Source organism: Haliotis rufescens, unplaced genomic scaffold, assembly GCF_023055435.1.
Source record: "Haliotis rufescens isolate VD_foot unplaced genomic scaffold, xgHalRufe1.0.p SCAF_20, whole genome shotgun sequence".
NCBI lineage: Eukaryota > Metazoa > Mollusca > Gastropoda > Lepetellida > Haliotidae > Haliotis > Haliotis rufescens.
This window is the reverse complement of record NW_025963891.1, coordinates 14,843,305-14,869,759: the sequence shown is the minus strand read 5'-3', so window position 1 is coordinate 14,869,759 and position 26,455 is coordinate 14,843,305. Positions and strand designations below refer to the sequence as shown.

Here is a 26,455-nt window from a genome sequence, read left to right as displayed (position 1 = left end):
TAGTCTGTCTCTTAACAACTGATTCGACTCCAACATGGGTGCAAAGCGACAAGTCGTTTTTCCTGGTAGAACCGATGGTCTTGAATAATACAAGGAGCGCCGTAAAACCATACTCACTCTCTGAACTGTAACTGATTACATTCTATCCGACCCGGGAAGATCCGGGGTAGAATATGTCTTCAGCAACCCATGCTTGCTGTAAAAGGCGACAATGCTTGTTGTAAGAGGCGACTCACGGGATCAGGTGGTCAGGCTCGCTGACTTGGTTGATGCATGTCACCGTATCCCAATTGCGTGGATCGATGCTTGTGCTGTCAATGACTGGATTGTCTGGTCCAGACTTGATTATTTACAGACCGCCGTTATATAGCTAGAATAGTGCTGAGTGCCGGGTTCAACAACAAACCAACCAACCAACCAACCAACCAACCAACATCCTGTTGAACAGGTCTGTGCTTCAGCTCATACCATCCGAATGCTATCTTGTTTAACATTACGGGCGATGATACAATGAAGTTGATGACGACCTTTCAAGTGGCGGTTTGACAAATAACGTCAGTTATGGCCTTAGTGTTGTTCAATTAGATAGTAATGCATATGTCTTGAGATGAGAGGGATTTCGCGCAACTACTTTATTACTGCCAATCTGTACACCATGTGGTATCCTAAATACAGTCCGCGAATCCCATGACATTTTCGTTTAGTCTGTTACTAATGTATCCAAGAGGCGTTGTTCTGCACGGTTTCAATGGGGACGATTTACTATCGAATTCAAACCGTCAATCCTAGAGAACAATCAGTCTCGATTACCTGTCGAGACAGAATCCAGAAAGGCAGAATAGTGATGAATATTATATGAATGGCTCACTGAAAATCAGCGATGACACCAGTTGTTCACGAAAAGGGTAAGCATGTCATGCGTGAAACGAAGTAAATTTTAATTGATTCATTGCAGTTCATTCAGCTTGGATTAACGTTTCATTCATATTTGAATAAGGTCAACTCATTCTGGGGTTTTTGTTCGGAATTCTTTCACTATCACATAGAACCACGGGGAAAAGATAACTTTTTATTTTGCAAACATCACACCCCTCTAACTTCACCTTTTGATCTTCTATGGCAGTTTTATCTCGAGTGGAGTGATACGTTGTGTCACGTGATTCATCGCATCAATGTCCCCTATGGAGATCAGAACTATTGCTGCTGTTGAAAGAAATGCATGTGTTTGTATTTCTAACGCAATAAAAAACAAAGGGCAGATAATCAGTTTTCGGTGTGAAAAATCCCTCTTGGTTATCTCCATGCAATACAGATGTTCCCAAGGATTTGTTTATTTTTGTTCGTTTTTAAAAAAAAACACGTCTTAAACTAACAGTTCGTAACCATATGTTTTCCCGAGCTTATTATTTTGACTCCACATGAAACGACTGCAAAGTGAAATTATGATAATGATTAAAGATGTTATCCGAACTATATATCGTCTTTTCTCAGCTTCATAAGACGTTAATTATATGTAAAACAATATTTCACATGTCGAAGGATTATAAATTATAGGCCAGCAAGGAAAATATGTGTGTACATATCTATGATAAAACAGTTCATATGGTCCAGCCGAATGCTTCCTCAGCTAGATGTATATACAATTGGAATCAAGTGTTGTAGAGCCACCTTTTCAATATAACCGTCCACGTATAGCGTTAGCCGTCCCTAGTCTTGTGACATCCTTCTCGTTAAGTGGTTTCTTAGGGCAATTAATTATTTTTGTATCGGTGTTTACTTTGAGGTAATACCTTTATTAATGACGAAATATAATGGGTCATCAACTTGTTAATGAAATATTAGTGTGGTAAGGTATACTATCTTGTCAGTAGTTCCAACCCCAGCCCCAATATGCTACTCGACCCGTGAAGATCCGGGGTAGAATAGGTCTTCAGCAACCCATGTTTGCCGTAAAAAGCCACTATGCTTGTCGTAAAAGGTGACTAACGGGATCGGGTGGTCAGGCTCGCTGACTTGGTTGATGCATGTCATCGTTCCCAATTGCGTGGATCGATGCTCATGATGTCAGTCACTGGATTATCTGGTCCAGACTCGATTATTTACACAGACCGCCGTCATATAGCTGGAATATTGCTGAGTGCGGCGTTTAACAACCAACCAACCAACCAACCAATATGCCACTCAACGATGGCTCATACACTATCCAAACATTAAATACTAATGCACATGTAAATTCTCCCTATCTGTACATAACACATGGGAAATCCACCATCTGAAGAATCTTTTTTTCAAGATGAAGTACCCGAAAGTGTCTATGGAAATGTATCTATGTTCACGTATGACACCTGTATCATCCGCATCTTCACACATTTGCTACATCTTATCGCTGCTGGTTTACCCATTGACTGGCTCGCACACATTCTACAAACGCCCGACATGTTGTCAGTTTCAGCAGTAGGCCTCATTAAAACCCCTTCTTCCTTACTTATTCCATCTCCGAGTGTGTAGGGAGGTTCAGGAACAGCCCATCGGAGACATGTTGGCAAGACAAGCCATCACAACAAGCGGCTCATTGCCCATGCGTGTGCCAATGTTGACATGTCTTACGCTCTTATCTGGTTTCTGTGTTTGGTTTCACCTAATATTTCTATTATTCTATCCACACGTTGTTTTTAGACTGTCAAGCACTGTTATTTTGTGATTTCAAGTTTGATGAGGTCATCGCACCGTCACCTGAATTGTGTACCTGGTAACACAACCATTATTTACTCGGTGGTTTTCTGGTCCCAAATGGTAGCATTTCTGATGTTTAGAATGTTTTCAAATTCGCATTGAGTTTTGTCTATGTTTTCCTTGATTCACGCTGAATAACTGCATGTTTTTGTAAGGTGTTTTATGTTGCCTTTCCTTTGTGTAATTATTCAAACACGAAAATCTGTCGATGATCTTATGTATAGGGGCGTTGGGGTAGTCTAGTGGTTAAAGCGTTCGCTTGTCACGCCGAAGATCCGGGTTCGATTCCCGACATGGGTACAATGTGTGAAGCCCATTTCTGGTGTCCACCGCCGTGATATTTCTGTGATATTGTTAAAAGCGGCGTAAAACCATACTCACTCACTTTTATGTACAAGTCATATTGTAATAGTGTATTCACCAGACATAACTTTATTCTGAAAGCATGTCTAGAAGGAAGTGAAGAATAAGTGTTTTGGTAGCATTAAAGGGACTCACTTTTTGCACTTTTACAGCTGATTCGTTTTAGTTGAGTATTGTTAAGAGACTGTTCTGCGGCCTGGTTCGCACGACCAGTTTAGATGTTGTGTTAAGTGCCACGTGTGACACCGAGACAATGTCTTTGTGTAACTTATACAATCATTAACTGTTAGATTGCTGTACATCATAACAGTTGACAGACAAAGTAGTGTTGGATGACTTAAGCCAAAGCAAGGACTGCAAATGTATCCATATACTAATCTCTCTTTAATGTCAATAAGCATGGTTTCCGTTCCGAACGACACATTAGAACCTTCTCCACACATCTAGGAGCACCAACAGGTATTTGTTTGACACAATATTGTGTTTTCCTATTACCGGTGGGGCTGTAAACATCCCATTTTGCTCAAAATTCAGAATCTTCATAATGAGGGATGATTTACTTCATTGAAGAGCTGAGATGTGCAGTTAATGGAAAGTGGTATGAGAACGAGAAAAGGTGCACCCTTTTGAAAGTTTTCTGATTTATAGGAAGGGGAGTACAGTAAACTACGGTTATAACGAACGCAAAGGGACTAGTAATTTTAGTTCGTTATAACCGTAGTTCGTTATAAGCATATATACAACATAACTACAGCAAATGGTCGGGACCAAAAAATAAGTTCGTTATATCCGTCAGTTCGTTATAAGCGAGTTCGTTATTACCGTAGTTTACTGTACAATGAAAACGTACCCCGAGACGCAGATACCACATCGATGGTTGAGCAATTATTTGCCCAATTTATTTCGGTCATTAATAACGCCAAGAAGCTGATACTGTAAATCCAGTAAACGTTGTCAACGGGATGATACCATGGATTCTGAGAGTGTTTATCAAGAAACGAATCTATCGTGCCTGGCTTGTCGACCTCGGGTTCCACATCATACACAATTGTGTTAGATCGGAATTCCAATTGCAGTCAGAATCTGACACGGGCTGACCTACGCATGCAAGTACATTCATTAACCAGCTTCAGCAACGCAAATTATTTGATAAAATTCCCATTCTGATTTATGGAACATATTTCGAGAGCAAACACTTTATGTTTGTAAAAAGAGCAACGCTCGTGTATGAATGACACAGGGCAAAGGTGGTATAATCCGAGAGGAAGGGAAAATCCTGGATTTAAGACGGCTCATGTTGCGTTATATTTGTATACGAGATTGGAGAAGGACCAACGCATGGTATGAATGGAGGCTGTTCAGTTTAAAATTCGTAGGAAATGAGGTATTAATCAAAGATCAAGCTTGAAATAGGAGATAGGTTTTCTTGACGACTTGTTCTCAGTAATCTGCCCCACCCAACACTGTACCTAGACATGGGTCTGAACGCAGGACGAACCTCGGGTCGTATTGGACAAATACTCCAAGTGTGTCGTTTGACACCACGATTATTTCCTGGGCTTCTTTCTAGTTGGATGAAGACGCGACAGACACGTGAACGAGAGAGAGTTATTTTTAACAATGTTTATTCAAGAGTCCGATACACGGCCCCAAAAGTTGTCTTTCATTGAAAGGTAAGCTGAGACCAGGATTGACGGCTGATGAACTTGTCCCCGTGTCTTCCAACCGAGGGAGCATCTCTGGCGGAGGCTAACTCCACACACGAAGACTCTACACTGTCGCGACAGCTCATAAACCAACCAACATACACGACAGCCCACAAACATGCTGCGCCAAAAACTGACAACAAACACAAATGATTAAATTCCGGCAATAAACCTGTATCAAATGTTGGCTAGGGACCGTCGGGCACCAATAGGAGCTGTCAGGGACCCGCTGACAACCCACTGTGCTGCTACACAGTGTTTGTAGAAACCTCAATGAGGCCGACAAGAAGCAGTCTCAAATTTTACTTATATCCTGACAAATGGATGGTCCATCATTTTATTTATGAAGAGGGATATACGGCGATGTTTCAAGGTGAAAGGGGTCAAGTCCCCCGTCTCCCCTGTGAGATATTGTCCCGAGTAGATTTGGAGGAGCCTTCTGGGTTTCTTCAGATTCTTGAAGAGAATGTGTCTTTGTCCAAGTGACCGTGTCGCTGCCACTGGGGCAATAATAGAACCTGCCACTTGTACCTTTCAAGACAAACCAACTGAGAAGTTTTATAAGCGTCTAAAGTCAGCCCTATTATTTGGAGTCTGGGCATCTACATTGAGATATGAGTATAACATTGTTACAAATTGGTGGCAAAACGGCTCCCCAAACGGTTATACAAAGTCATTCAACAGTGGGGAGCGTTGAGAATTTCGCACCCGAATCTCATGTCGAGTCTAGGAGCTGGCCAATTATCCGGATGGTGACATAGATGAATGGCCAATTCCTCCGAGTATGTCTTCAATTCAGCCAATACAATAGTCATCATGGAGAAGTAAACGCTTAAATGAGATTTGCTTATAGGAGCTCAACTAGATTTCTGAGCCTTGCCTTCGTTTCGGTTGTGGGACAAAGGGGGAGATACCATGCGTGTCGTTTATGGAAGGTAGTTCTTGATGACTGCTTTATAACAAACCTTTGAAGACTGTGTGTCTGTATCTGATGTTAGTTTGCTGTGTATCAAATCATGTTTATGTATGTCAATATGCGTCATGGTGTTTAAACGATTGACAGCGATCTATCTGCTCTATAATGTAGAAACCTGCCAATAAGTCATAATGTGTCTCACCAGGACGAAGCTACGACCCGTTAAGCTTTTACCACATGGGTAATTGATCACAATGTTCTCTGACTGAATGATTGTTCTCTGGCGTTGACGATTTGTGTTGTACGTTATGCACATTTGACGTATGTCAACCTCTCTTAATATTGATACCTTATTGGAATTGATACACCAAATGAAGTCCCATCGTTGAGACCCCCGTGGTGGAAATGAAAGGGAAGAAAAGTTAATGACAGCAATTACCAACATGAAGATAACTACAGACAGATCTAGTCAGAGTTGGAAAATGCTTAAATCTTACAATCTTGCTTAAAAATGTTTAATTAGGGTTACAACATTCAAGGCATCAGTAAAGCTTTCAAAACGTTTCATGGTAGACATGTGGAGAATCTTAACCTGTTTGTTGAGGTGAACAATTGACTTGCCTTTGCATGTGTTTGTGACAATTGTTTATAATGATAAAGGAAAGGCCTTTTGACGCTTCTATGTACATCACATTTTTCAAACCTAAGTCTTCTTTCAACCAATTCCAACATTGTTTTGATATAAACGTGTTTTTGTCATCTGCTCTTTCAGTTACTGTTAATGCATTTTAATAATATAAGCAAGCAAGCAAGCAACGTGTATAAATTATTTATATTTGACATATACATAATAGACAAGAGTATATATGCATGTTCATATCTTTGAATGTCATTCAAAATTGGTTTGACCCAGATCAGCGGATTATGCAGTGCCACTTTACGCAGATATGTACGTGCATAGCTTTCTCCATCTGACAAGCAGTATGGAGACGTGATTGAATTTAAGACTGTGTTTCACAACAGCACACATGTAACCTTACGTGAAACATATTATCAACATTGATTTAAATTTATGCATGAACACATCCCATCCAGGTGTGGTGGCAAAGAATTTAGAGTATGTATTTTTTTGCAAAATCTGACCTAGTTTGAAATCAATTGATTTTAGAACAAGTGAAACATGTGATACCGAAAGTGAAATGTTTGTATTAATATATAGGTACATTTGTTATCGTTCATTTATGTTGGGAAGCAATGCATGTGGTGTTCGTTATAGATCTGCTCGGAAAAGAGACATGATTAGTGTTTGAAGATAATTGTAATATAATTTGACAGTAACGAAAATAAGCATATTTTCTGATGCATTTAGTTAGCATCACAGTGTTGTTGACTTTGAAAGCATTAACCCTTAATAAAAGCCGAAAGGTTAGCTCATCTAAACTTAGACCAGAACTGTATCTTTAGCATATTTGTGCACTTATAGTTAGAAAGAGCCATTAACTTGATACTTCAACACAAGGTTAGAATTATGGAATTTCTTCAGAGTGAAATATGATTCCAGGGTTGTCCTTTTACATTATCTTCATCTGTTTAAAACGTTCTGCAAATCTGTATTTCATGTTGTTAAAACAAAACACTGACTTTGCATGAGAGTAAATGGTTAAATCGACAATGACATTTTAATATGAGTGAGAAAGTGAAATAATTGTGTTTTACGACGCTTATAAAATCATTTTTAAATATCACGTCGGGGACAACCAGAATGGGTTTCTCCCATTGTCCTGGGGAATCTAATGTGGGGAATCGAATCTGGGTTCGATTCCCTTCACGGGTACAGTGTGTGGTTCCCTAAAAGTAATATGAAGTTGTATTCAAAGTGTGAAAGTCTCAGTTTTATGTGGGTATGTTATTCATATTTTGTCATCCATCAAGATGTTATAATTGTCTTATAGGGTTAACTATGACGTACAGCGGAACGCCCTCACAATCATGCGTAACAAATAGACTTGTATTCATTCATAGGAGCAAGAGCGTTGTGTTTGAATCTAGTCCTGTGTCAGATGAGTTGTTTATGGGATTTGCTTCGTGCTTTGATTAAGTGAAGATAAATACCACCTCCTGCGCACACGATTGTAATGACGACTCCAGTCACTGCGTTGGATGATGGCTTTCTTTTGCAGTAAAATAATCAATCTTTTGAAGATTCGGAAGATTCGGATGATTCGTATGATTCGTATGTAGGGCCTAAGGGGCATGTATACTGATATCTCATTCATGGCTTTGACTAAAATACAAATTGGACAACCATGGATGTTTGAGCTGTGTGTTTATCAAACTATAATTTACTGTTTCAGGCGCCTTTTACCAAAATTCACATGTTTGTCAATTACTGAAAAAAACATTCGGAGCATTTGAGAGCTTTGTCTACAAAAAAGAATTCTCACTATTGTTTGATAACATTGCTAACTACTCCTGAAATATGAGAAAGTAACACGCAATATATAAACAAAGATGTGTTACATGAACAGATGCCTGTGATATCTCGCCTTGACTTGCATCAGATAAACGCTTGCTAAGCTTAGAGTCGAATGACAACTCGGAAGCTCTTCAACGGATTGCATCTTTTTTATGGAGGTCAATGCCAACATTTTCTCTAACAGATTGAAGACTCTTTCTTTCTTATCTTCAAAAGTAAAAGCATCCGCAAGAAACTGAAAAGAGCTATGCGCTAAATTGATAGGGGAAGACAGTCTGAGAGAGTTTAACAGAAATCAAGGATATCAGTTAAGGCAAGTGCGTTTTCCGTTGTTTAGAAAAGATACACCTTCCATATACAAGGTGCTTACCTGTGCAGCAAGGGGGCTTGTTTTGTAACGTTTCACCCGTGCAGTCTGCAAGGTTTATTAACCATTAACACATATGTACAGCTACCAAAGTCAACAAGCAGGTGGAATTTGATTGCTCTTTCAATTTGTTCTTGAAAGAAAACCATGTTATCGTTGGCGGACGTATAGCTGGGTTTCTTTTTCTCTCACAAAAACAATAAGCTATCTGTAATGATAGTTATTCTGGTCGTGGGTGGAAGGCAATCTAGAATAATCAACACTTTGGAATAACCTGGGATCGGTGACAGTTACCAAAGGCTGCCGTGTTACTTTCAGAGGAATCATCACTACCTTGTCAGCTGATACCAGCCGATTGTTAGAGCTACCAGGATCTGTAAACTTACCCGTCTTCACGTTGTGGGTTGTTGGTCTGTCTTCAGACAGCTTTCATCTGACACTGGGCTGTTCGAGGGCTGTGTGTGGATTATTTATGAACGTGATAATCTGCCTTTCATTGGCCATTGTGTTTTTTGGAGAGGTTGAAATATGATGAAGAGATGCATGTTGAATCCCTGATTGATGAATGTGTTATTGATCAGGGAACTGGTGGATGTATGCCAGTGACCGTTTGATGTATTCAAGGGTGGGTGATGGTTGATAATGTTTGTTTATTATGATAATAGTAGCTGTATAGCTTGATGGGATGGAATGATACAATGAGAAATGTGTTTGGTGGATAGGGGAATAACTGATTTAGGTAAATTGGAACACGGGCACGAGTAGATTCTAACGCCGATGAAAAGGTTAGTGAGCTATGTGAGTTAGTATGTATGTGGCCTTAGGTATGGAAGATTTATTATTACACTTGAAATGGAGCCTGGAACAGACAAACCATTCCAAGACAAGACGGAAACCGATGTGACCAGGCTATGTCCATTATGTGACTTCCGCCGGAAGGATAACATCGGTTATAAACTACCGGACAAAAGAAAGTTTACCCTGGAAACTTAGATTTGACTTAACAATAGCAAACGTTATCGAAACATTTCTAGGCTGGAAACGGTCACCGAAACACTGAAGAAAGTTAACACTTAAAACTTAGATTTGACTGAACAATAGCAAACGTTATCAAGCCATTTCTAGGCTTGAAACAATCACCGAAGTACTGCAACCTAGAGGTTCAAAACACACCTATAATACCCGTGTCAAATAAATATAATTGAAATACTGGATATCACAGGTAATAACTTTATCCTCGAGCAACGGCAATTGCTATAATTCGTGAATAACCACATTCTGACATTGACAACATAGAGTAGTTTGGAGTTCGTTACAAATGTTATGTTTATTGGATGAAATGTTAGTTACAAGTGTGGGATCGCTGACATTTTTTATAAGGACGTGTAAAGCATCACGTTCTCCACCTGATCCCCACCATCGTTCGGTCCAAGTAACCAAGGTGCACGGCTCGAAAGCGCCCCGATGGTGTAAGCGTTGTTGCAGAAGCTGTGCGATCTGTGTGTGATGTGTATATCACACATCGCAAAGCCAACCTGTCTGCTGTCAGATCGCAGCCAAGTCATCAGGTAGTAGAGCAATATTCTCAGTTTGGCAGTGGTTACCACTGTCTGTCGAGTATCTAGCCAACTCTTATTATCTTTCAAACGTGCCCCGCGTTGCGAAAACAAGCATGTCATAAACATCTCCGTGTTATTTTATCATTAACGCAACATCGCTAAGGTCCAGTGTAATATCTTAGGTGGTAGAACCATGTATCGTCGTCTTTAATATATACATACTGGACCACACACCTGAGTAAGTCTCATCCGTCCGCTGCCCCAGTATACAATCTGCACGTTCATTCCCGCAGACCTGCTTCCGTAGTCTTGTGTTTGTGTTTCTCTCTGTAAACAGAGGCGCCTATCTTGTTACATAGGTAATATTTAGTACCCTAATAAAATGCCTCCAGTCTAAATATATGTTTCTTGAATAAACACTTATGCAACAGTTCATTGAAAAGTGTGTTCTTTACGAATGTGGTTTTGAAATTTCAACGTGTCCTTTTTTTGTTGGTGGAACGACTAACATCTCTTTGAAGGGTGTTCTAGCCTCAGCACCGTCCACAATTGGTAGGATATCAGTCATCAATATCCATATATCAACGGGGATGGGAAAACACGTTTCTGACGAATAAATGATAATTGACGGTTTCATAGCTTCTGTATAGGAAACTCCCAGGTCTGGTGTGTCTACGCTATGTTATGATTATGCCAGAGTGTATCATAAAGAGCCATAAGGAGGACTTGTGTGCCTCTCGTTTCTTTGATTTCAGAGCCAGTCCCGTGGTAAGGCCACGTTAAGGTACTCATGGGAGAATACTTATTTGAATTGAATGGCGATCCTCGGGGTTCCATTCCCGCTGAGAACTGTTCACTCACTGAAAAGACAGGTTTGATATGACGCTTTGCTTTGACAGACTTATGAGCTTTACATGACGAAAGATGAAACAATAAGGGACCGCGAGTTAACCGCGATGTCTTCTTTATTTGCCCATAAGCATCGATGTTACGAGAGGTGGTGAAATGAGGCTTTTCTCGAGGCGTGGAGTGGTCTTTTATCTTGGAAGACAATCGTTTTAGTTCTCCGTAGCTCAAACTGTTAATGTGTTAATACATGTTCAATCCCATCGCCTCTATAAAGGGTCTTGGTCCATGCCATCAATTAGACATCGCTTTAGGGTCAGTGCGTGCTTTGAGATGGTAATTAGAAAGAAATACTTGAATTTTACGAGCATTGCTGAAATATACACGTGTGAGATTGTGCGGTTGTGGTGTGTTAGTCAGTCAATTTAGAAATACTGTAAATGCAATGTCACAACCTGGTCGCCCACATGAGGTCATGAATAGCCATTACTGATAACGCTGTAACTGAACCATTCAAGGAGAACGTTAAATGAAGGCACTGACGGAATACAATTTAACACGTGGGGTAATGTGCTGGGATCGTGGTACGAGTAAAATGACAAGTAAAAGTACAAGTAGGCTGCTAAGAATCCGTTATGAAACGTTTTAGTGAGTGATGAAGTTGGCTTTAATGCCGCTTAGAACATTATTTCAGTTTGCTTCATGGCATGTCAAATTAATATGTAAGGAAAGCCCAAGGTGATCATTGGTCTTTTACCACTCTGGTGAATCAGTTAGCACAGGTGAAACCAACGAGCACATGTGAAACCCACGAGCACAGGTGAAACCAACGAGCACACGTGAAACCAACGAGCAATGTATGGTGCTGAGAAACCGGAATTCATAATCAGGGCTAATCTTGGATTCGAACCCATGATCATAGGATCCTGGTCCGCCTATGGGAGACAACTCTGCACAGCGAAATGCGTACTACAGACGACGATTGATTTCCCTCGTGACACGTATTTGTTTAGGTTCACGTACAAACAAACAAACGTAAATACTAAACGGCACATAGTGTTCATATTGCAATATTCCACATGGGTGAAGGCTAAACATAAACATAAGACACTCACCCAATTCGTAAAATGTGTATTTTCATTATTTCAATGCTCATTTAGCGTTTATGTGATTGTGGTTGTGAAGATGCTGTCTTACGTTTCTGTTTAAAGCTGTGGGGTACATGATCAACTATCCCACTTTTTGAGGAAGTAAAAGCAACAACAAAAACCAAAACATTTCCATAATCATAACAAATCTCTACTAAAAGCAGAAACCATATCTTATGCACGTGTTTATGAATCACTAAAGTTATAAAGTCATGCACTGGTACGTTTTTTTACTTTTGACATGATCAAATACAGAGCAATGACTAAACTGATGGAAAAAATTGGTATCGCATCAGACCTTGACCTTTGTTGGTTAACCTTTTGAAAACATGTCTAAATATACAACCGATTTCTTTCCCATCAAATCAGAACATATCAATCTAAAGCCTTTGCACCAGAACGCTTTAAACAGGTTCAAAGATACACCTATCTGTTTCAAGAGAACCAAACATAAGTAAATGGTTAGTAAATGTACATATGTCACATATATCCGTCACACCCGTGTATTAAAGGCGGTGGGAATCCATGTAACTCAATGTTTAATGTCGCATTGGTACGCTACAATACCTTTATATATGCTGCTATAAAGGGGTGTACCTTTCAATACCCGCATATGTACATACCCATATAGTTGACAGTGTTCAGTAGACATTATGTAACTTTTTATGAACACTGTAATAAAGTTAAACTGTCGTGTTTAGCTTGCCCCCGTGACACTGCTTATGCATAAACGACGGCATGTGACAATGCACGTGCGTAACTGGGTTAGAGGAATTCTGGCCTGGTCTGTCAAGCATTCCAAAATAATTCAATATGTTTGTATGAATCCTGGTCTCGCCAATGCTTTATGGGTGCTTATTCATATTGGATATGTGTCGGAGTGGCAATTGAATAGCAGTATTACACTCTACATTGACATTTTAAACTCCAAACGTCTGCTTTTCACAGAACGAGAATAAACGGTTGAATATATTTGACACCGTTTGTTAATTCGTCTACCGCAATTCTGGTTCACAATGGTCGTTTTTGTCCATTTTCAGACAGACTTATTGCTGCTTATTGCGTGGAAATTATTCGATCGAATACCGGGAGCCATTTCTCACAAAATGACAATTAAACAATTTGTTAACTGTCTCCTTGATTCATCACTGCTCTCGTTTCATTGATCAGTGTTCATAAAGCATGGGGTCCCTCGCTGGCATTTTACGAGAGAGATTGATGAGAGTTGGCCCCATGCTTGTACGAGCCATGGGTGTTATATACACCGCGGTGGCCATTATATTGACAAAACAATTATTTCACTCTGGGAAAATATATAACATTTTCACCCTTCGTCCTCTCATTCCAGCTGTCAGTTTAATGTTGTTGCATACTGTATGAAGTTAAATAGAATTGTACAAAGGAAAATCCATAATTTGAATAAAACGTTTGCTTCAAATGTATGTACTGATTGCTTAATGATTGCTTTGATTGATATTTTCAATTCATCAAGTTGCATCAAAGGTTTGATAATGAGAAATCAAAATAGTAAGCACATTGTATGCGTAGGGAAAGTGTTCAAGCACATTGTGATATGATTAACTACTGAGTAGAACGTCATCATATGTGAGCACTAATCGCCTTGAATCAATGTACTAAAATCAACTATTTCAGTGTAACCTGCGTCAAATTAGGTGTTGATCGCTTAAAAATAAATAGTATGTAATATGAAGGCGGATTTGGTTCAATCAAAGTAGCACCATTAGATTACGTGTCGTAATGATGCTGAACTAGGTTTGGTGAAGTGACTTAAAAAGAGAGGAAACATCGTAGTGTTTGTATTGATCTGCTAGGTACATGATCATATAAGAATTGTTTGGTGAAGTCTCGGTTAAAAAACTAAAGATTGTGAATAAAAAAACTGACAAAACCATTTCCATAATCATAATCATAAAAGCGACACAGCCTTTCCATATTCACAACAAATATCTGCTAGAAGCAGAGTCGATTGTACGATTCAGACTCCTGATATAGTCGGAATCGTACAACCGATTCTGCTTTATGCAGAGACTTCTATTGGATGTGGAAAGGGTTTTGTCGCTTTATTCTATTCAGAGGAATACTATTCATTATTTATGGTCATTGGTATTACCTCACTAACGCATGTATTTACCAGGTGACTAATTTTTTTCTGTCTAAACCTTTACCATCTAGTAAACATCACTATTAAATTACACATCTAAAATACCAAATGGAATGTTTGCATAGAATGAATCGCTAAGCATTCACAAGTATAATTATCATTGGTGATATGTCTAATCCACTTTCCAAACTTAAATGTTTTGAGAAATTATTTCCTTTATGATGCATTACGTTTCTGTACTGAGTCGACCCTTTTGTTTATTAACGTAGTGTTTTGTAAAATAACCATAAACAATTACTGTTTACATGCTCTATAAGCTCCACGTGTATTTATCTTCAATCTCCGTTTTTTAATATTAACAACATAAAAAGAAATAAATATTACATAATCTTATAAACCATCTCCATCGAAGATTGGTTTCAAGGTTCACTCGGTTCATGTTCAGTCACAAAAAGCCTGCCAGGTATCTCAATGTATGTGCTCACTTGTAATTCTACATTTTTCTTTCGTTTTCAGTGTTCTATTATTTTTCATATATTGATATGATAATGTATATATTGAAGTGTTTGTTCGTCTTATGTATATTTTTCAGTTTCTTTTTCATCCAATCAATCCTTCCTGCTCATTCTTTCTGTTACCATTCCAACTATAATTCTCAAAATAATGTTAAAGACCAGCCGATTCATTCATATTATTATAGCTAATAATGACATGACAGAAAAACTATAGTAATATAAAAGAATTGGATGGTCCTTACATTCTTTGGAGGAGTATACATCATTTGCACAGGAGAAACATAACCACTTTCTATTATGTAGAGGATGTTGGAGCACAATTAGTCTAACATTTCCTGTAGTCATATTTTCACACATTATTTTTCAGGTACCGATATGTGATACTTTATGAAAACTTTAACATGTCAATGATAGTGATGTATAATGTATATCACCATTGTGTCATGGTACCCTCTGTGGGTTTCGGTGTTGAATAGGTCAGCAGTCACCTGTCCTTGTCGTACATTACGACTAAATGGATTGGATGATCAGGGTCGGTGATGGGGCTGTGTATCATCGTACCGGCGTGGGACGTTGCTCATTATATCAATCTCTGGTTTGTCATGTCTAGACTCCATTATATATAGTCCGCCGTTATATAGCTGGAACATTGCTGAATGTGGCGTTCAACAATAAGCAAAGTGATACCTTGTGATACAGTGTGAAAGAAGTTGCTCTTCGCCCTCTTTAACATCATATCACCTCAGCTGACACTCAAGTAGTTGAGTCTGTCACAAATGGTAGTATATCTGTGTTCTCAAATGTTCGTTTTTCATTTACAAAAAGGATTAATGAAAACGAGAAAGCCCTTTCCATAATCACAAGGATGTTAAAGAGGTAAATTGTCACGCAGACGATATATCTCAACATGTCGGGACTATATTGTTACAATACCCATTTTGATATCACCACGCGAAAAAAACTTAACTTTAAGTCGCCCTATGTACAATTTCCTTCAAAGAACATTAAATTTTTATTCAACCTTACACAGATCACGAGTCTGTATATCCCAGTAAAAGATTGTTAATGTCATTGCAATTAAAAGCCTCAATGAAATGACCATTTAAGATACATTTCGAAAATGCTTCAAAAACATTTTGCTCCTTTCCACTGTTCTTTAAATAGAATAACTTGTATGCCATTGGCCTTTTCTACAGAAGCACGATAACGCTATAAAACACCCGACATATTAAAAGAACATTTAGATAGGGCATTCGTAGAAATATGTACTTCAGAAATACGGATATCCTTGAAGATGGAAGTGCAGTTCCGAAAACCTTGAAGCAGACAGTTGCAATGCAATGTCTTGCATAAACAGTGAAGACGTTCCCCATACATATAAGATTTACAAAGTAATAACGCCATGTTCCGAGAGTTAATATGTATAATAATGTACGGTTGTCTCAACCGATGTTATGGCATAAGGAATTTGTTTACGGCAAACGCAAAGCCATGGATTCAGACGCATTTGAGAACACAGAACCCATCTCAGTAGATGTCACATCATATTTCTTCATCACACTCTACATCTCTTTCCGTCTATTTCAGCCTGTAATTGTAACCTCCACGCTAGACAATGTCGCTTCAATATGGAATTATACCAATTATCTGGCTACAAAAGTGGGGGAGTCTGTCTTCGGTGCAGACACAACACTGCTGGTCGAAATTGCAATTACTGCAAAGAGGGTTACTATCGCGATAGAACCAAACCGATGACCCATAGGAAGGCTTGTAAAGGTAGGAGGTGCTTCCTTTTCCCTTCGTTTTTCAGTTGAGTTTATTTTTGGTTTATTTTGTTTTCCAGCCTGCAATTGTAATTTGCATGCACGACGATGTCGCTTCAATAGAGAGCTGTATATGCTGTCTGGGCTATTGAGTGGTGGGGTATGCCTGGGCTGTAAGCACCACACAGCCGGACGCCACTGTCACTATTGTAAACAAGGATACTACAGGGATAGTTCCCGACACATCACAGACCGTAGGGCCTGCAAAGGTAGGGCTGGCCAGTCTTCGACAAGGGTGGGTGCATGGGCCATGGAGTGCACGCTGTTACCGTAGCTGACGTAGATTAGGTAGTTGAAATATTAGATGGCGGTATGACCACAGAAGGTGAAGGTCGTGAAGAAATGTAACCATGCACGTTTTCTAGTTAGCCTTTTTTATTTCTTTGTGGCAATGGCATGTTTATTGCTGTAGAAGTAGTCTATGATAGCAATTTACGTCATCAGTGGTAGAAACATAAGGACTGCATGAATGTGTAGTGTTTTTATACCCGTTTACGGTTCATTAGAGTAGAACAATTATCACAGGAGTGGATGCACGCCATTAGCAGAAACATGGCCTGGTCGCCGTATACATCATCAGGAGGGAAGTGCAGTCATTGTGTGTCTACCACGTCATGCGGTAAAGACGACCCAACGTTGATACTGACGGTGTCACCACGAACATCTTACCCCTTCATCTACACGCATGCCATGAGGGCATAACACAATGCTGTAGTGTGTAGTGCTTGCACAATGCAGTTGTAGTTTACGAGTATATCACATAACACAGCCATGACTGCATCACATATTTCCAGGAGCACTCACAGATATCCCATAATCCCTCACCCATAATGACGGTCACATACATCACGAACGGAGCTACATATACATAGATATTGCACTATGGTATATAGATATGTGCTTACATGGATATAAATCGGGTTTCAGCTTTCTTCATGTCAGTAATGCAAATATAAATCTCAGGAATGTGTTCGCATTGTTAGAGATATGTGGGCTTGTAGATTGAGCCTTCCAAGTAGTGCGTAGTTGTAGTCAATTGCACAAGCACATTCTAATTTGGCAACCATTTTTACAAAATATTTTTGTCATGGATATTCATCATAACATAATATTTAGTTAACCAAACAAAAATGGACTTCTATGTATCAAAGCCTAGTATGGCTGAGGTCTTTTCATATGTTGACCTTAATACGTACATATCATTTGTAAATAAAACTTTGTATCTGAGAACACGTTCTATAAGAACATGTTAATATTAAGTATGGGTTCAAATTCCTAAGCCCTACAGCTCTTATGATGGTAATGTAAATGTCGAAAAGCCGATGTTTTGAATGATATATATTATTTAGAATGCAGCCGTATTGTTGCCTTTTATAGCTTGAAATTGCAACATACACTATTGGAGATCTCTCCACATGAGTGAAAATACACCATGGAACCTCGCTACACATGAATGAAAACGCTTGTATATAGGAGCACATTTTGACAATAGGATGTTAAGTACCTGTACGGTGGAACATATCAAGACTTGAACAAACATCAACAGTGTCTGAAACCGTCAGCTATTTTCTTGCACATCAAAGGTTATATGGAGCACATCACCCCCTATCGAAAAGCAGTACAATACACATGCACGTCGGAGCCTGAAATTTAATATTGAGTGCATGAAAATCAAGGATTAACGGTAAAAGGTGTGCAGGACAACCCACAATCACCGAGGAATATAAAACTGGGAATCTTTCAAAGGCGTCTCCCGCATGGTGATGGGTAGAGCGTGTATCTCATAGAAAGATCTCTTTCAAAGAAGATATTATTAAACATGCAAGATCGGATAAATAAGACGGAGCGGTTTTACATGCTCTGGCTACGGAGCGGCGATAAGGCGGTGTAACTGAACAGAGGCAAGGATCAAGGCTTGTTACGGGTGACAGAACGAGGGGAACCAAACCCCCGTGGATTAAAGCCAGTGAATGAACCGTCTAACCCTGCAAGGCTCTGCTTGGTCGAAGTGTATACATGCATAAGCATTTACGAAGGAAGGAAATATTTCAGGACTCCCGAGTAATTGATCTGAATCAGCAAGAAATGGGTTTGGATTTGTGTACTGTGATGAACCGTTTTGATTCTGAAAATGACATTCGAGTTGATAGGGAAGACGTTCACTGTCTGACTTTTTCTAACTGAGGCATACGTTTATGTGTATTCCTACTTGGTAAATAAACTTTTCGATGGAGGATTTTACAATTTATCCGGCTACAAAGTTGGTTCTTTCATTTGAACGTTGAAATAGGAATAACAGTTGGTAATTAGTGTCATTTTTTTAAATGGAAAACGACACAAAACTATTTTGTTTGTGGTGTGTAATGAAATATTACATTAATAATACCACTGTGAACTGGGCCCTATGTGTACAGTGCTATCTGATGCAATGTCATGTGTTTTGAGTATCTGGTACACAACCCACAGAAAACAATGGATTCTAGAACGAGGTCACACGGATCATGTGACTTTAATTCCCCGTGTTACCTGACCTATAACACAGGGGGCGCTTTGCCGCTGTCATGGCGCACCTATCTCCCAATCAAGTGCTTACCACGTTTGGGGGAGATATCAAAGAAAATTACAATCAAATCTCCTCACACAAATCAACGAAACGAGCAATTCACATCGGAGTCGCCATTCTCAAGGGCATCATATAATCTACCATATTCCCGTGTCACGTGGACGGTTATGAATAAGAAAAGACGAAAACATTGAACACCTCAAAATGTTTTGGAGACCACCATCCCTGACATCCATGCCAGTTCTCCCCAACAGGTGTGTGTCTTGCCTCAGTTTACTGCTGTTGTGGTACAGATACGCCACGCATATTTTTAAACGACACTTCAGAATAAATTCCTACAAGAGGAAGATTGGACTACAAGGTGGCCAACATACATCTCCTGGCCACTGGAGTTTTGTGGGTTGTAGTCACTCTGCCTTCTACCACACGTGAGAAAGGGTCCACCCGTATCACTTACCCTAGGTTTATCCACGACGTTGATCGCTTTTCAATTATGTCGGAGCCTCATCCTATAGGATATTCTCCTCGGTTAATTCGAATATAAACAAGACTTATCATGTGATCGGGGGCAATACATTACCAAAGCATTGTACTGTTTAGATCAAACATGTCCAAAACCATTAAAGTTGATACGTCTTGGGAATTTTAACAGTATAAGTTATTGGGAATACGTAAAACAATGAAAATGTAAACCAAAGCATGCCAAGCCCGTCGGTTTTAAGTACACTTAAGTAGGGTTTATTTGGGGGTATTATATCCTGTTGTGCATGTTTATGACTCCTTCGCTATAAATGTTTTACATACACATATGTTTCAAGTGTACAATGGGTTTTTTAGGTTTGTAACCGCCTGTAATAAACTGTAAATAAGAAGGAAGGAATTCTCCTTGAAGTACTCCCTGCCAGAATATGGATACTCTAAATCAAGCTAAGGGTCTTCATCTCAACTGCGCCTTTTTCCTATCACTTACTAATGTTTCCCGCATTGTGCGATTGATAAAAGGAACAAGTGTACGTTTATACAGAGGTCAGTCTGGTGGACGCTCCCTATCTGGAGAGTATTTGTCCCAGGAGTCGAGACATGCACGTGCACAGTGGCAGCTTGTGTGTTATAGAACCAATGTGCAATTTGTGAAGTATCACGTCAGACTGATGAGACATCCCCGCCAGACACTAGGTCCCCTACAGACTACACGATACTGTCTTTGTTTCTGTCGGTTCTCGTACCTTCGAGGTAGTCGTAGCCTTTAGCACCCCTGTTCTTCCAACCCACGTATCAGATGATACGTTTCTCAAAGCCACCGCCGCTCTGTACTTGACCCCAGCAATTTCGGGGTCTGTAATCTTGTAGTTAAGTTTGTAGTAAAGTGCAAAGTGTTTGTAAATGGCGCCCAAGGTGCTGCCCCCTGTGGATTACAACCTGTCAGACGAACACATATTACATCATTTATTCACGATTACACTAATATGATGGAAATCCTCAGTTCACATTTCGGGGAGGCATCCAGTGTTGTAGGCAACGTTGTGCATCCTTTGTTCTGGGGTTGTGGCTTTTTGCAGCTGATGTAGACATGGGCATCCTAAGATTATCTCATTGTCCTGGAATGGTTTCCGACAGTTTAGATATTGTATGATATACCAACACTTAGTTTTTTATGCAAATAGTGTGAATGGCGGTTTTACCGGTAGGGCAGGACATAGATTTTCACTGATCCATATTATTTTCATCACTTTTTTGCCTTTTGCGTCCAATGGAATCTGTTTCGCCAGATAATCGAGACTGGTTATTGTCTGGCGTTGACGTTTTACTATTCATATCGAACCCTCTGACGTTAGTCCAGTGGTCTAAGGCATCGATGGTTTGAATCCTAGATTCGGCCGACCATGATCCTTGGTCATGGTATCATACCTACATGGTATGGTACGTTTGGGGTTTCACAGAAGGGGTCATTGTTGGTTTATTATATGGCATGCTCTCGTACACTCATACACTCATATACTCATTTACACATACACACATACACACATACACTCATTCACTCATATACACACGTACACTCAAACACACATACACATATACACCCATATACACACGTACACTCATATACATATACACACATACACTCATACTCCCATACACTCATTCACTCATACACACATACACTCATACACATATACACACATACACACACACACTCTAACACACATACACTCAAACACACATACACAAGTAAACACATACATGCACACACACATACACTCATACACTCATACACATATACACACATACACGCATAGAAACATACACGAAATTCAGCAAACATTTATTTAATACTTCAAATATTTATTCCGCCATTTGCAAACAATGACTCAGTGTAGGCTTTGCAATTTTTTCAACATTCTTCAAATATTTCATGTGACTATATTACAGTTCCCAGTCATTGGACTCAGTGTAGAATTTACCCCAAAAAATCAAGATTCTTCAAATTCTTTGACACCACGGAAGGGCCGTTCGTCCACATCCAATATAGTGGAATAAACATATATAAGTCACATGCCACATGCTTTCACAGTCCGACAAATCGTTAAATTCAAACCTATTCTCGTCAGGGCGTTCCAAGCTTATCAACCGCCAATGACGTAAGGGATTTTATAGTATACGTGTCCAATACTGGCGACATACATACATCACTTATAAACAAGATACCTCATAATAAAACATGACACTGAAATGATGCATGCCAGGTACACGATGCTTTTATTGCTGTCCCATAAGCTGCAGCATGCACTTGAAAAGAGGGGTCATCCACAGCAAAAGTTGGCAGCATTTTTTGGTACAAGACCAAATATACCATTTCATAGACGCTGATCCCCCTCAAGTGGTGCTCCCGAGATACTGTTAACAATACCGGCGACAAAGGGAGCAAATGGCTTGACGGATAGGAAGCAATTTGGGACAAGTACCGACGTTTTATTACTTCAACCATTCTCTTCAAATGATCGTCTTTCGACCTCAATGTCATTTATCCGTAAATTGAACAGCATTCCTCGAAACGATAACTGTGAAATCAACCAACTAAATCTCCAGACGAAGGACAGGGGCCTCTCAAAATGGCAGACTATAGTCAGCCTCGTTTTGACATCGATCAACCTAAGTGACCAATCCTGACCCAGCTTCGTCGGGGGTCATGACCGTGATCTACGACATGGACGTGCAATCACGGAATCTATCCATCACGAGCTCCACTGCCTCGACCACACTAGACCGCCAAAGCATCCCACTATTTCATTACTGAAGTTGCATCATTTTGCAGTGTGTCCGCCACTTTAAGGAGCAATCTGCCAAGTCTCAATTCCACAGAGTAAAGAGTGTACGTTCGGTTCAAGGACTAAATGGCGCAGTTCCAAGTTTGAAAAGCTTCTAATGAACATGGGCAATTCAGCACCTCCCTGCACAGTGCCACAAGAGTCGACATGAAGTGGCTCGCGTGAAACCAGGACAAACCAGAACATAGCAAGACCCCAAAATGAACAATTTCCTATGCTATCAAAACTATCAAACGGTTTTCAAGTAAAAGCGATAAAGATATTATTCCCCGCAATGAGAGGGTGTTTCCAGGGTGAGAAATGCGTCAATGAGTAAGATAGAGTGTTGGGAAGTTATTTCCTAAGCGTTTCGTTAACACGTAATTTTGTAGAATGATATTTTATCTCCCGGGCTCCCTAGAAGCCAAATCGTGAACTAGCAACAGAAGGGAAGGGGTTAAAAACACTTGTGTGTGTAATGATGCACAATGAAATCGCGCAAATCTCCTCTAGCAGGTTGTGATTACTGGCGTTATTGATTTTGACAAACACAAAAACTCCTTCTTTAAAAACAAAATAACAACTTGTATCACAATTTGTTCTTGAAAACGCTTATTAATGAAACAGAAGAAACATTTTATCATTTTATTGCTCTGCTCACCATTTCAATCTTAGTCATAGGTGTATTTCAATTCCCGTGATTATTATTATTATTATTATTCTCATTATTATTATCATTATTATGATACAGATTAAAATAAATAAATGCAGTAAAGAGGGTTTGGATGATCCTGGCTAGGCCCCTAAACGCAGCACAGACAGCGAATGGGACTTCTCCCAGAAATGGCTGCCGAATCAAACCCACCGAGAACCTTTCGGAGAATGTGTAGACTCCCCAAGAGCATTACCCAGATTGTCAGAAGGGCTGTATTCCTGGCAGCAAACCCGGGTACCCTCCCAATGTCACTCAACAGATTGGGAGGTATTAACCTAAGGTACCGAGAACAATGGGGAACCGCATATTTGCAATGTTTTCCTCAATCTTGACAATCACATTAGTGTCAAAAGGGACAGAAAACTCAATGATATAAATGATTTCATTGAATAAATCAAAAAGGATAAGATCAGGTTTGTTGGCCTTGGTAGGTCCGAGGCTGTAAACGTGCCTATTCCAACGAATTGTGTATTTATCATTTTCTATGACGCCCTCTACATATTCTGGGTCGTACCATAGATGGACCTGTGTGTCAAAACTACAAGCATGGCGAAGACGGTAATAAAAGGATCGAACCACACCACCATGTCGCTTAAGATACTGTGTTTGTGCCAATGCTGGGCATCCACTAACAATATATTGGACAGTCTCATTAAATGTGTTGCATAATCTACATTAAATGCAAAATCACACATTGACGGTTTCGAGTGGGAAGTGACTTGTCCTGAGCAGCAAACGGACTTTCAGGCCAGCCGACTTCATCCAAGCGATGGACCCTGCAGGGTTGGTGTTCTTCTCAACACACTGCACATAAACTCGATGCAATGGTCGTTTAGATAGCCTCTTCTTGAAAAAATTAGTCTGGGCCGATTTTATATGGCACTTCGCTGGGTTGACATTATTATTATTATTATTATTATTATTATTATTATTATTATTATACATGTCGTGGTAAATACGTGCATGCTTCAACAATATAAATAAAAGCATTCTTTCATTGAATGTCCAATACACGCTCAGGGAGATCAGCTAAATATTCTTTTGTATAAAGACGCACCGGTATCGTCATCGGTTATGTCACGAAGAAGGAAATTTATGGTTCCAGACAGGACCCATCCACTGTAGTACCTAACAGTGAGAAATATTACACTTGCAGCCCCGGTGATGAAGACATTAATTGGCAGGTCTGTCCCCTTTTATTCGCCTCCTCATTAGTTGCAGGAGGTTCTTGTATCCGAGGTGATAAAGCTACACTCCAAACCAATAAACACAAATGGCGGACAGGGGGTTCCTTAGAATAGCCCCTGCTTATCTGCGTCAGGCTAGAGTGTTGACAGACAGCACCATATCTTATACCGAAGCAAAATGGTTGGCACCGGCACCATTGGTGCTAGAGTCTGCGAGTTATGAGAGTCTCAGACCCGCCAGGATGCAACAGGTGGTGCTGGAATAAGGGTGAACACTGATTGTTCAGGTGGATGCCACTTGCGATGAATCTGTAGATGAGTCCTGTATGTTCCGCCGTGTCTGTAAATAAACATTGCCCATTGAACAACTATTTTGGATACATCTATCTCTGCGCCGCGGAAACGTTTGTTGTAGATTATAACGGAAGAATATGCATGTAATATCCATATGTAATCTTTATCGTACACTATCTATCTATCTCCTAACTGGATAAATAATGTAAACCATAGCTGCTACGAATGTAAAACTTAAGAAGTAAAAGATAAATGCAGGTGATCAGAATATAATCGAAATCTGCAATGTGTTCACGGAAATAATTAGGCACATGAAACTGATTTATCGATTCTGATGATTGATTTCCGCATTGAATAGCTATTTATTTTATTTCAGCATGTGATTGTCATCCGGTTGGGGCACTGGGGAAGACGTGTAACCAAACCACGGGTCAATGCCCCTGCAAAGATGGCGTCATTGGGCTAACCTGCAACAGGTGCGCGAAGGGGTACCAACAGAGCAAGTCTCATATCGCTCCGTGTATCAGTAAGTACACCGTTCTGTTTTTGCAGGTTTGCTAGTCAACTCAAAGCACAGCGTCGACACAAACATCTCTAATTGGTTCCAAATGTGGAACAAGTACAAAAACTATTCTTGTAATACACGTCATGTTTCTTTTTGAAAATTCTTTATTTTTGTCTTATTTGGTGTGTTGAGAATTGTGTGCTTTCGTGTTGAGAAATGAATGTCCAACATATGATTATATGTTTTCATGGTTTCATCTTCCAGTGTCTTTGTAAATATTTGATGATGACATATCGATCGTAGACGTGAAAATGTTATGGTTTTGCCGAGTTGAAATATTAGTGAAATTTGATAGACCGTGGTTTGCAACACTTCACTGAGATGAGCAACGGTGTACGTGCTCGGCCCTCTGCTGGTGATATCATGGGTTCAACTCGGCAGTGCACCATGGGGGCCGGGAGCCATAGGTCATATTGCATTACAATTCGTGTGGGGGTAGTCTCTTGTAACCGAGAAACACGGGGAATATAGCTTTTTTGATATGTCAATATATCCAGTGCTGCCACGTTGAGGGGGTTTTCTCAAGCCATCTCGTCATGATAGAGTGTTAGGTAATAGGATTTCCTTCTCATATAGGTTTCATTTTATGATTTCAAGGATATTTTTGTTCGGCCTAAAACACACGTGCTAGACGACACAGACTAAAGTGTCGAACATCGCTGTTTAGTGCGGTGCTCGTTCGCCTTGATGGGATCGGTGGTTCGAATCCACGATCATGATCCTGGTTTGTCAGCACCAACATACGCGCGTGGGTTTCACTTTAGTGGTTATCGTCTACGACCTGCACGCCTTTTATCCCACTCGTACTATAAGTATTATTTAATCTGTTGTACGTTTTGGGTAAAGCACTATTACAAATACCCGCGTCAGGATCAAGTTGATGTCATCCTGGGTTGGTTGGTTTTTTGTTTAACGCCGCACTCAGCATTATTTCAGCTATATGACGGCGGTCTGTAAATAATCGAGTCTGGACCAGACAATCCAGTGATTAATATCATGAGCATCGATTCACGCTATTGGGATCGATCATCCTTAAGATGAGAGTAGTTGATAGCACTAGCAAACGAAGGTTCATCTGTTTATCAATTAGGTTATGCAGGTAGTTTTACCATTGTAGATATACGAGCTTTGAACCATGCAACATATCTTAGAAGGCCCCTGCATATAGCAATAACTATGACTCGTTGTTCATTTCCGTAAGCAAAATATTTGGAATGGTTCAACGACTTTACCTGAAACTAAACCCGAACGT

At 39.9% G+C, this 26,455-nt stretch overlaps 1 protein-coding gene across 4 annotated transcripts in view; it reads left to right on the top strand.

Annotated features, from left to right (window-relative positions):
* The window catches only part of LOC124132249 (netrin-1-like), a 60,137-nt gene that overhangs the window by 14,218 nt on the left and 19,464 nt on the right, over positions 1-26,455 (top strand). For 2 of the 4 annotated variants that reach the window (XM_046496100.2, XM_046496113.2), the window contains exons 2-3: positions 16,595-16,783; positions 25,015-25,164. In XM_046496100.2, coding sequence (XP_046352056.1) covers positions 16,595-16,783; positions 25,015-25,164 — 339 coding nt within the window. Of the gene's footprint in view, positions 1-16,338; positions 16,528-16,594; positions 16,784-25,014; positions 25,165-26,455 lie in introns of all 4 variants that reach the window. The other 2 variants (XM_046496091.2, XM_046496107.2) reach the window with 1 other exon arrangement.